This window comes from Tachypleus tridentatus, chromosome 13 (assembly GCF_004210375.1).
Source record: "Tachypleus tridentatus isolate NWPU-2018 chromosome 13, ASM421037v1, whole genome shotgun sequence".
Classification (NCBI taxonomy): domain Eukaryota; kingdom Metazoa; phylum Arthropoda; class Merostomata; order Xiphosura; family Limulidae; genus Tachypleus; species Tachypleus tridentatus.
Window position 1 is genome coordinate 127246628 of NC_134837.1, and position 12144 is coordinate 127258771.

At 31.6% G+C, this 12144-nt stretch overlaps 1 protein-coding gene across 4 annotated transcripts in view; it reads left to right on the forward strand.

Moving 5' to 3' along the window:
• The window catches only part of LOC143236022 (solute carrier organic anion transporter family member 3A1-like), a 64475-nt gene that overhangs the window by 39083 nt on the left and 13248 nt on the right, over positions 1-12144 (forward strand). For all 4 annotated transcript variants that reach the window (XM_076474230.1, XM_076474232.1, XM_076474231.1 and 1 more), the window contains 5 exons: positions 1653-1818; positions 2249-2445; positions 5166-5350; positions 7762-7966; positions 11895-12059. In XM_076474230.1, coding sequence (XP_076330345.1) covers positions 1653-1818; positions 2249-2445; positions 5166-5350; positions 7762-7966; positions 11895-12059 — 918 coding nt within the window. The remainder of the gene's footprint in view (positions 1-1652; positions 1819-2248; positions 2446-5165; positions 5351-7761; positions 7967-11894; positions 12060-12144) is intronic.

Consider the following 12144-nt stretch of genomic DNA (forward strand, 5'->3'; position numbering starts at 1 on the left):
CATTATAACAGCCTCATGGTTGAAAAGGTGTAGTTGTTCAGTGATAGGATTGAATCCTTTGAAACCAAGATTGTGAATCAAGTGCCATTTGGACCTTAGAGTGCATATTAGAAATAATCCATCCAAAAGAAAGTTTTTTTTTAACATTTTCTTGCAACTCAAAATTACATAATTTGAAGTATTTAATGATACAAAGTGTGAAGGCAGTGCAATTGTTTAGGAGGTGTTTTTCTGCTGACATGATAGGAAATATTTGCAAAATAGATGGAATAATGGACCAGTGTAAAGTCCATCAGATACTGTCATTGTATACCTAGTAGTTTGCATATTATTGGAATCTACTAACAAGAAGATGACTCCAAACACTCATCCAACCTATGCAGAAATAACTTAGCTAAGAAAGAAGCTGCTGGAGTCATTCAAATGGTGCAATGACCATCTGTCTGACATGGCCTGGTAGTTAGGGTGCTTGACTCATAAACTCAGGATACTGGTTTGAATCCCATTCTTGCCAAACATGTTTGTTCTTCCAGCTGTTAGGGTGAGGTGTTTATAATGGGACAATCAATCCCAGTATTTGTTGGTAAAAAGAACAGCTCGAGCTGGCTATGGGTGATGATCACTCTCTGCCATCTCTATAGTCTTTCAGTGCTAAATCAGGAACTGCTAGTGAAGATAGTCCTCATGTAATGCTGCATGAAAGTCCAAAAGAAACAAACAATGGTCTTCACAGAGCCCTGATCTCAACTCGATTGAACAGATCTAGAATTTGGCAGATCAAACACTTGAAAAATCGAAAGCTACTTCCAAAGAAACTTTTGGGAGTGCATTAGAAACATTTGGAGTAAAATTCTAAAGAACACTTTGATTAAATATGTTGCAACAATGCCTAAAAATTGTGTGCCTTTATTAAAGCAAAAATGGAGACACACAAAATATTAACAATTTGCTGAACTCAAGGATTTTCACTGAGTTTCTGTTGTACTAAATATGAATATTAATAAAATTTTAATGTTTTACCCATGTTTTACCTTCCACTGTTCTTTGAAAGTAGCCCAAAATCTAGTTTTTGATTCCATCCTAACACTTTGCACAGTACGATGTAGATTTATAATTTTATCAGGCTTAAGCTATTTAAGACTAAACATTTGTGCTTGCTTGTCACAATTTGTAGTCCTTCTGGAATTAAAAGATAATTTATACCTATTTACTCATTTTTTTTATGGTGGATATGAGGTTGGTCATATCAACCAAACCCATATAGAGATGCAATAGTGAAAAATTACAGGTAAAATAGTTTGTTTTTTTTTAAGATAAATATTTGGAGGTAAAGAGATTTTTATGTGAAATTTTGTGATTTTCTGATGCATAAAAGCATTTTTATTCTTAAAATCAAAATTACTTTACACGTTGAATAATGAACACTTGAAAAGACAAAATAAACGAGCAAATAATTATTTAAATATTCTTAAAACTTTGTTTAAAAAATCTGATATTTTGAGTATGAAAACCTTGTAGTGCTTACTGAGAATTTGCAAAATTTCATGAGGATACACTTATTGTATCAAAATTTATAATGTGAACACTATAACAAGTGCAAAATGAGTTACGAGGTCTGTCCCTTTAATTGGTTGTTTTTGATAATTTTTCAGGAATCTTGGTGATGGGCATTGGGTCAGTTATCTTCTCTCTACCATATTTCCTTGACCAGTCAAATTCATTTTCTCGTAGTAAGTTTGGGAGGAACTCATCTAATAGCATGGATGAAAACACTTGCCAAATGTCATTACCAGTCCAGCCACACCACCTTGGAACAAGGTGTGGTTAAAACTCTTTCCTTCTATTTTTTGTTTGATAATTTCTTGTGAGTGTCACTTTGATGTTAGCTAAATGTCATGCTGTTAATTTACTTTATGTTGAATAACACTAAAGAATGTAAGATTGAGTTGGAATGAACTTGGAACTGGTGAACCAGCTTATGCTCTTGTATATTCAAGATTGTGCCTGTTGTTTGTTACAAGCATACATGATGTTAGTTACCCAGGAAATTATCTAGTTTATTACTGTCTATGGATTTTGTTTTTGGCATATTTGTATTTAACTTTTTTGTTCTGTGCATTGGAAAATAGTCATTGGGAAGAATATTTTTTGTCTTGGTAGAATATGTTTGGTTACTTTTGTCATTTGTTGTTTTTTTCCTTTAGTTAAATACTTGGCTATAAACAGCTGGTTTAATTCTTTTATATAGCCATTTTGCTATACAACCACCACCACCAGATGTAAATTCACCACCATGCATTGAAGGCAGTTCTTCCAATATGCTCTACATTTTGATATTCATGCTTTCTCAGATCCTGATTGGCTGTGGAGGTACTCCCATTTTTACTCTAGGGACCACATACATTGATGATCATGTAAGAAAAGAAAGTTCTTCCATGTATATTGGTAAGTTTATGGCTTTATATTTATAACTTTTTTGTAAAAGTTTTTTTTCAGTTACATGTCATCACCACCCATTGTCAATTGTTGGACTAGTAATTATCATTAACCATCACATTAGAACAGCCTCATAGTTGAAAAGGTATACTTGTTCAGTGATAGGATTGAATCCTTTGACCCCCAAGATTGTGAATCAAGTGCCATCTGGAACCTTAAAGTGTGTATAAGAAATAATCCATTCAAAAGAAAGTTTTTTTAATGTTTTCTTGCAACTTAAAATTACATAATTTGAATTATTTAATAATGCAAAAACTAATAAGTTTATAAAACAGTTTTCCCTAGCTACTACTAAAACTTAAAGTGCAAGGTATTAGCTGTATTGACTAGTTATGTGTATTATATTTTGAGTCACAATGGTGGGTAAGAGACAATTCAAAATGCCATTCATACATGTACAGTTGTTTATTTTTAACATTGTTGTACCATTCTTTTTCATTTGTAAGTTCTTTCATATTAACCAGTGAAAATAATATAGAGCCCAGTTCAGAAAACAATGGAAAATTAGTTTTATTTCCTTAATGTTTGTTTGTTTGGTTTTTTACAAGCTTGTACACTTTGTAATTTATTATAACCTGTATTTACAATCATACTAACTGCACCACACTAAAGTAAAAATTAACTTACTTGTAACTGGAACACATTGGCTAATATAGATTCAAAAACAAACATCCTTCACTGTTTTACTGCAGACTTACTTAACTTAATGACTGACTTGGACTTATAACATAATTCTGATTCTAGATATTTTGGAAAACTACTCATTCATTAATATTTCCAATGGTCAAGGAATAATGTGATCTGAAAGTGATGTGCCCTCTAACTAAAGCCTAAATTCCAATATTAAAAATAGAGCCTATGATTACATATTAGATAGTGCTATCAATTTTTAACCTGCCAAACAGGAATTAATTCCTTTTCATGGTACTCCAGAATTACTTGATGCTGTTAAATGTTTTATTTTTTTTTTATGAATTACTAGGAGTAGTGCTAACAAATAAAGGTACCATCTACCAAGACTAAATCTCAAGATTAAAAAATAATTCTGTAACTTGTTTTGTGATTTATTGAATGTTACTGCAGTTATCTTTTAATAATAAGTAGCAAAGAATATAAAGGTACACAAATAATTAAATATTTACTTTTTTAGTGATTATATATAAATGTTTATACAATTTAATTGAGATATAAAAAAATAATTAAAATTTAAATCTCCTTGTGTAAGAATATTGCAGTTGTGGTTTTTTCAACATGCCAAAGTGGTAAATAAAATATTGTCTCTCTCTCTATTTAAACCATTAGTGTTATCATGTTCTGTTTTTATTGTTTAACTATTATGTGTACTAGCTACATTTGGTCAATAATTGTAGAACTACTGATCTGTATAACATGATTTTTAAACTGCATATGAACATTTTAGCTCATTAATAATGTATTACTTGTAAAAAGAAAATTTCAGTGATTTCATCAAAAATTAGGTATAGTGATGTCATCAGTGAATTAGGCAGTCCTTACTATTGATTACATCTCATGCTCTTTGATGACAGTGCATCTTAACAATAGCCTTGCATAGTTTCCATTGCTAAAGGCTTTGTCATAAGGATGTCATGTCTTTAGACTTCCACTTTTCCCTATATTCTTTTTCCATAATCTGTCTAGTAAATATGCACATTAATTTTTCAGAATGTTTCAATATTGTGAACCTACAGAAATCTGTAGGTACTGCACCTAGTGACTTGATTTATGTCTTAATGTAAAATAGCATGAATGACCATTTTGTTATCCAGCAGCATGAGATGTGCAATGGTTGAATATATGTTATAGAAGTAACTTGTGTTCATGTGACCTTGTGTCTCTTTATTTCAATAAGAAGATTGTTCATGATTATGTTTGCATACTATTATCTTGGGCACATGGATTGCTTTTGACACTGACCTTTCAATTTGTGGATTTTCACCTGTCACAAGATGCAACATTTCATACTGTGACTGGATTAGGACTTGTTGAAAGTCTTGGGTAGTCTTGTCCCAAGTTGATCAACATTCCTTTGTTTTTCTATGCTGTTAAATGCAGGGAATATTATTTGTTGGATATTATATTTGCTGTGGCTATTACCTCACCTATAAAGTTGTTTAAAATAATTTTACTGTAATGTACTTGGCATTTGTGTATCTCAGATTTCATAGTTGGTCATTTTGCTGTGGACATTTTTTTTTTTTAGCCAATAAATTGATATGTTACCAGTTTATTGGTCATAATAGAGGTATTTTATCATGTGACCATTGAGACCTCAACAATAAGTTCCTTTCTTAAGGAGCAGTTTAAAGTTAAAGATCCATGCTTTGATATTTAATTTAAGGTTTAGAAATAGAAAGAGTTTGATCATGAAAGATAACACTGATTTGTTGGAGTTTGTGGATAATATGCATTGTTTTTATATTTTTGTACCATTTGTACAAAATATCTTAATGAAAACTAAAGACAGAAGACCTATTCTGGAATTACAGACCAAAATTTTGAATTTTGACCATAGTGTTTTTTATCAACACAGAACATAAGACTAGGGTACTTGATCCAAATACTATGCATATACAAGTTGTACATCTTAGCTGGAATTGAGTAATTCCAGAGCATACAGATTCAGCTTATCATCATGACTTTTATTTCAGGCTGTATGTACAGTATGGTTGCTTTTGGCCTTATTTGTGGCTTTCTTCTCGGAGGATACCTTCTATCCATTCATGAAGATGCAATCCTTTATGGCAGTTTACCCGAGGATGAGATTTCCAGTACCTCTGAGTGGGTTGGAGCATGGTGGGCAGGATTCCTTCTGTTTGGTTTCCTGATGATGATAGTAAGTAAACATACATGATCTTACCATTTTATTTCTTGATACATTTCCTCTGACTTCAGATTAAATTATATGATAACAATTAAATATTATCTTAAATCTTTATTTGATGAAAGTGTCAAACAAAACTCATCTCTAGAATGTTTCAAAGCTATTTTTAAAGTGACTTCCGCTAAACCTGTTTGTAGAAAGATTCTAACTAAGCCTGTTTATATAGTAACTCAAACATATATGTTTCTGTAGTCACTTAAAACTCATTTCTATGGTGACTCGAACTAAGCCCATTTCTATAGTGATTTAAACTTTCTACTGTATTTCACAGTAGACAATCCATTCAAATAAGTGAGGTTGCTATGTACTTGTCTTATGAACAGGATTTTTTTATCTACCATGCTTAATGTGTACTGTAGTGTCTTTTATTTTATTTTTTTGAGATTAATTTTTGATTAAAACTTTTTTTTTTCACTTTGTGTGTGCGTGTGTATGCTTTCTTATAGCAAAGTGGAAAGTCCCCTGCTGGGACAGCAGTCAGTCTTCAGATTTACAGTGCTAAAATCAGGGGTTCGATTCCCCTCGGTGGACACAGCAGCACTGTAAATCTGAAGACTTACTGCTGACCCAGCAGGGGACTTTCCAATTTGTATAGACAAATGGCCCATATGTATTCTAAAGACAGATGGTATGTGTATTAAAACTAATTAGGATAAAGTACAGAACAACATTTTGACCTTCTTAGGTCATCTTTGCAAACTCCCTCTGTTAACTTGAAGATGACCTAAGAAGGTCAAAATGTTGTTCTGTACTTTATTTTAATTAAAGTATTAATATACATATCAGCTGTCTTTAGAATACATTTTCACTTCAAGTGGGTTTCTCGTCATCACGAAACGTCCAACATGGAAAATTTGTGTACATTAAACTGTTTACCAATGAGTACAATGTTTGATGTTGTTTCATGACCAACATAGCTTACCCAGTCATTACAAATTAAAAAGCAATGGATAACTTTATTGACAATTAAAGTCAGCAATGATAACTTTAGAGAGTCGTATTGGAAGTAGTAGTAGTAATGTTTAACCGATGCTCTCTACCCTAGTGTGTTGTTACAATGCAATAGTAATTTTTAAAGAATGGAAACTACTGTTTACTAAGTGTTTGTTTGGAAGTTTCATATTTAGATAATATTGTGAAACTCAAACAAGACTGAAACTTTATAAAGCGATCAAACAGACTTGGTCAAATGTGGAGAAATGTTTCAGCATAAAATTTAAGCTGAAATCTGTGTGAACCTGGTAAAAATTTAATTTTTTTAATCTTCAAAAAAATTATTCTAGACAAAATAAACCAATTATTGTTTGTATCTCAGGTTGTTAGATATTTTTTTATAAGAATATGTCCACCAATCTCCATGTGTTTTGGAAAACCCTGAGATAAGCTGGTCTAATTGGTTGATCTTGATAACTGTTGGTTTTTATCCCTTTTATTACTTGTTCCTGCATATTTATGCCAATTAAAGTAATGGTAAAAAAAAGATCTTGCTATGAATGATAGAGGGGTTATCAAAAGGGTGTGTTTGCTTTTGCTTTCTGTCAAGATGGTGCTGTGGAGAAAAGTATTTCCCGTGTTGTCTTTCTTTTTACATTCTTAATTCTGACAATAAAATTCACATTGGAATTTTGTTGTTGTTTCATCACTTAATATTAGATTTATTTTATGTTTTAATTTTAAATTATCTTTCTGATTCTTTACCTGTACCTTTAGCATCGTGTAGGTGGCGTTTTAAATGTTGGCAGTGAATATATGAAGTTGGGGGTAAATCAAGTACCAATCAAATTGCAGAAGCACTGATTTTGTATGTATGGTGTTCTGTGTTGTCTTTTAATCATTAGAGAGAAATTATATTTCTATAATAGACGTTTAAGAATATGCCACTAACTTATTATTGTGAGTTCTTCAGTTGACAAGCTGTTTGGTTTAATTAAAAATTAATGGAAACTCCATTGTCACTCAGTTCAGAGTTATACTGATTTTGGGAAGTTTCACCCTTCATTAGTAACCTCTAACAAAGGAAACTCAACAGAACAAGAATATATCCAGTGTACATGTTTGAAGTGTTCCTTACTCACTCGTATCATGGTTCAGTGTATATGGTTGAGTAGAATATTACCACAGAGAGCATGTGTTTATTTTCACACTGGTTATGATTAATATAAGTAGGCATTTCAGGTAAAGTAGATTACACTCGTACAGAATGAACGTGTCAAGTTGTTGAAAAGGTCGGGTTTGAACAAGGTCATCAAACACATACTGAATCAGGTTGTATTTAGTAACTACAAAGAATACATCAATGTAGTTTTGATTTGTATGAGATCTTGTTTGTAATGTAATCTGATGTTTTATTTTTCTGTTAATAGGTAGCTATTCCTTTTTTTGCATTTCCTAAAACTTTAAAAAAAGAAAAGGAACGCCTGATGCATGAAAACTGTGAACAGTACGATTTTACTGGTACTAGTGGAATCTCCATTCAGGAAGAGTGGCAGTTACCTGGAGAACAGGAACCAAATAACCAAACATTACCTGATGGAGAAAATAAACAGAAATATGGCAAGGATATCAAAGGTCTGAGTCTTATACATATCAGTGTATGTTACCATTAGAAATGATGTAATTATGGTGTAAATGTTTCAAGGAATTTTCTTTTGTAATGAATTATTCCAATAAAAAAATAATGTTATAAAAATTAATGTAAAATAGTGTATTGTAAAAGGTCAATCTTTTCCTTGCATGTATTTTGAAATTATATGAGGGTGGGTCTTTCTAAGGACTGTTTTTTGGTTCTCCTGCTATGAATTTCAGTCACTGTAGTGATACTGTGATATGTAGTGTTACTGGAAGGAAAACTGAGAAAGAAATGAAATGTGAAATCACAAGGTTATTCTTGTACTCTGTATAAAGCCAAAAAAAAACAGAACCAAAACAGGTGACCATAAAACACAGATGTGATATGTAGAGAGGTGAAATGTTCAAATTTATAATATCTATTTTTGTCACTAGAACTCCCTCAGTATGACCAGGTCAAAGTGCAAATATTACAATCTTTTACAGAGTTGTGTTCAAAATTTACTAAATATTACTTTCAGTGTATGTTAGTAAGCTTGTTATTAAAAGGTAGTTTATAACTCAAGTTTTAATATTTTCTGAGCTTTAAATTTCAAAAACAAATATTAAAAACACTTCTGTCTTCTCTCTTCTTTGTCACTTGATACATCTGACTTCTGTTTGTTTATTTTAGAATTTTCTGTCATAAAAGTAGGTTACCAATTCTAAAAAACTAACTTGGAACATGAACCACAAGTAAAAAAAAAAAAAATTGTGGCAGGAACTTAGTACTTAATGGAATGAAAGTTTTCTCATTTAGGGTTTGCAGGGATATTGTTATTCCCCTTTGCCCCTTTTACAGCCATTTTATTTGTGAAATTCTTACATTTTTACTGGAGAGGTTCACTCAGTGTTGTCTTGTGATATTAAAAATTCTGAACATGTGAGACAAGCAGTAAAATGTCTGGCAGATTCCAGAGCAAGGAAAGAGACCAAGGCCATTATCTTGACATAGTTGAGAAGAAGCAAGGTGACGAACAGTCGACAAAGTATGTTCAGTAAACTTCCCATGATCAGGGTCACAAGGTCACTAAGATATGTAAAAGTAAAACCCACAGCTGAGATTATTAAATCCAGGTGCCTCGAGAAAACCTACTTTTACAAAATAGGTGTTGACCACATGTAATGACTAAAATTTGAACTTTCTACATTCTGGATTACCTGGGATACCTATAAATTTTATATATTACTTATGCATTCCAGGCCAATTATTACATAAAATCTACATGTTTGGACACAACTAAAACAAATAGAAAGAGTATGTTACAGTTTACAGGAGTTTTACAATTCTTTGTACTTAGCAGTTAAAAAGAAAAGGTCATTCACAAGAAAAGCTTGGTGTGTGTGTTGAATAATGTTGTTATTTTTAGCACTAACAAAGTTTTTTAAAACCTGTTAATAGATTAGTTATGAAACCAGATGAATTGCAGTGGTTTGGGGACATTTTCTTGTACTACTTGATGTATGTTCTGTGTTTCGAAATGCACATGAGAATAATACATGAATTACTTTTTGGGCAACTAACATTGTGAGAAACAAGTTGTGTTATTGAACTAAGATGTCTGGCTGCAAACTGACTTGAACCACTAAAGTGAGCATCTTCATGTATGTTTTGTATTTATTGTTGTACATTTTTTAACTAATGTAACTACAATCTCTGTTCTGGTCATAGCTTGTGAAAATCTCCTGAAACTATCCTAACCTTGCGTCTCTGCCTAGCGAGGTCAGTTTCCAATGCACACTTTTTTTTTCCTATGTCAGTTATCTACAAGGCACGAGGTATAGAGAAACTTCCTACAGTAAAGATATCTTAACTTTCTTCTTGATGGAACTTTATGTCAATCTGGATTTCCTATTATTCCTCCTCCTTTTAACAATTTTCCATCTATTGTAATCAAACCAGACCAGTTGTCAAACTGTTGTCATTCAACACAGTGCAAGGTTTTTCCATTAGTATACACAAGGACTCATGAATGTTTTTTTTTTTTCCCTCAAATAATAAACTTCTTATCTTTGGAGTATGTAATGTGTTCCTAGCTGAACTCCACTCCATAAACTAAACCTACCTAATTCCTCTTTTAATGATGTCTGTTTGAATTTGAAGACTCATCCTTAGGGCATTATCTTCATGGTGTATTAACAGCTGCTAATTCTTCAGTCTTGGTTCTGATAGCTAGGTTTCCCATATCTGTAACAGTTCCCTCTTTTTGATATCCTTTATTAGGAATTCTGATTTCATACAGGCATTTGTCTGAAGTTCTGGATGTTATGCTATTTCAAGCTAGACTTGAATTATCTACTAACTTGTGGTTTATTTTGTCTATTCTTTGTGACTAGTTGCCTAATTAATCTTTTTTGTTCTTCTAGACTGTCATCTAACTAAAATATAGTGTGTTTTAGCTGATTAACAATAAAAGAAGTTTTTTATATTCTAAGATTTTACAAAGTAGCAAAGGCTGTTAAGCAGTGCTAAGTAAGTTCGTAGTTCAGTTAATGTGAAATAGGGCTGATTGGAGAAACAAATCTATAAATTAAATTTGTTATAAGGAGTAAACCACAAGCTGTATAGTAGTAAAATAATTAAGAGGTTGATTTACCATGAAAATCTATATGCACAGTAAGGAAGAAACTTTAAAACTATGCTACACAGGATTACTATACAACCATGACTCATGTAACAAGTAAAAGGTGCATAGTAATGTCAAATTACTGATCAAATTTGACTAATGCATTGCCGAATTTAAGGGCATTGTTATCTTTTACATGAATAAGAAAAATAGGGAAATGCATTTGAGAGAATTTTCATATCAGTTTTCCCTAGCAGACTGCAAATCTTTGTTATCTGGTGTTAAAATATTGTAGGACTTTAGTTTTCTTGTTGGTTATTCTCATCCCTGAGATTTGTGATCTGTTTTCTAGATAATCCATGTATATTGTGAATTATTAAGAGTAATCTATTTAACATTGTAGCAGGTTAATATAGTTTGGTGTTTTGTGTGTTGTTAACCTGCTTATTATTGTGACACATTAATACTTGCTTGTTATTCTATTTTTAGGGTAAACTGTTGATTATTTTGATATTAGCATAGTTTGGTGTCCTGTTTTGAAGGCAAACTGTTAAGCATAACATACTACTATTTTTTAGCACTCTTCAAAGTCTTAATGTGCAACTTATTGCATGATTGAAGGTGTAAAGTATTCCAAGCTTTGGTTACTATGATTACAATAAAACACGAACTAGTAACTTTAATCTTTGTGTTATTTCTTTTATGTGTATCCTAGAAGTGTGGTTGCTATTATTTTTGAGTGGTTAATATTAGTTGTAATTTGCCATTTGTTTTTTCTGCTTTCAGATATTAGTGATGTATTCTTCTAGTAGGTTCGTGTTTTTAGTTGTAGTTCAAAAGTAGATATCAATGAAGAAAATATTATTCTAATTTTTCTGCCTTGAATCAGGTGTTCTAATACTTTCTTATTAAATGTCTTGTACTGAATTTAAGAACGTGTTTGTTAAGTACATTATATTGATCAAAAAAACAACAAACATTGGTTGTAGTCAGTTTTGTTTATCTGTGAAAATAGTCTTAAGGTGGGAGTTTAAACAATGAGTTCCAATAACTGTGGGTTTTCCTATATAACATAAGATAGTGTTCTATACAATTAAATACCAGTATGTGAATAAACTAGAGGTTGTAGCTGTAAATGCAATGCTAATCAACTTTGGCTACGCACATGCAACTACGTAATGTAAAGGAATACTAGGCTTGACTTCAAATTGATTGTGTTATAAAAATAGTTAAAGAACTTTAGATGTAAGGTTTTAATTACTGATTCAGCTTTCTTTTATTGGAAAGTTAATGTGTATATATGTTTTTTTTTTATATTTCAGATATTCCAGCATCAATATGGAACCTTTTGTGCAATCCTGTGTATGTTGTCACCTCTCTGGGTTCATGTATGGAACTGTCTATTGTTAGTGGGTTTATTATATTTCTTCCAAAGTATCTAGAAACGCAGTTTTCTATTGGAAAATCTCAAGCTAATTTATTCACAGGTAATATACAAAGCTCTTAGACAAAAGTGTTTAAGTTTTTTTCATAAAATATTTTTATAAAATGGCTTGTTTATGAGGAAGTTTT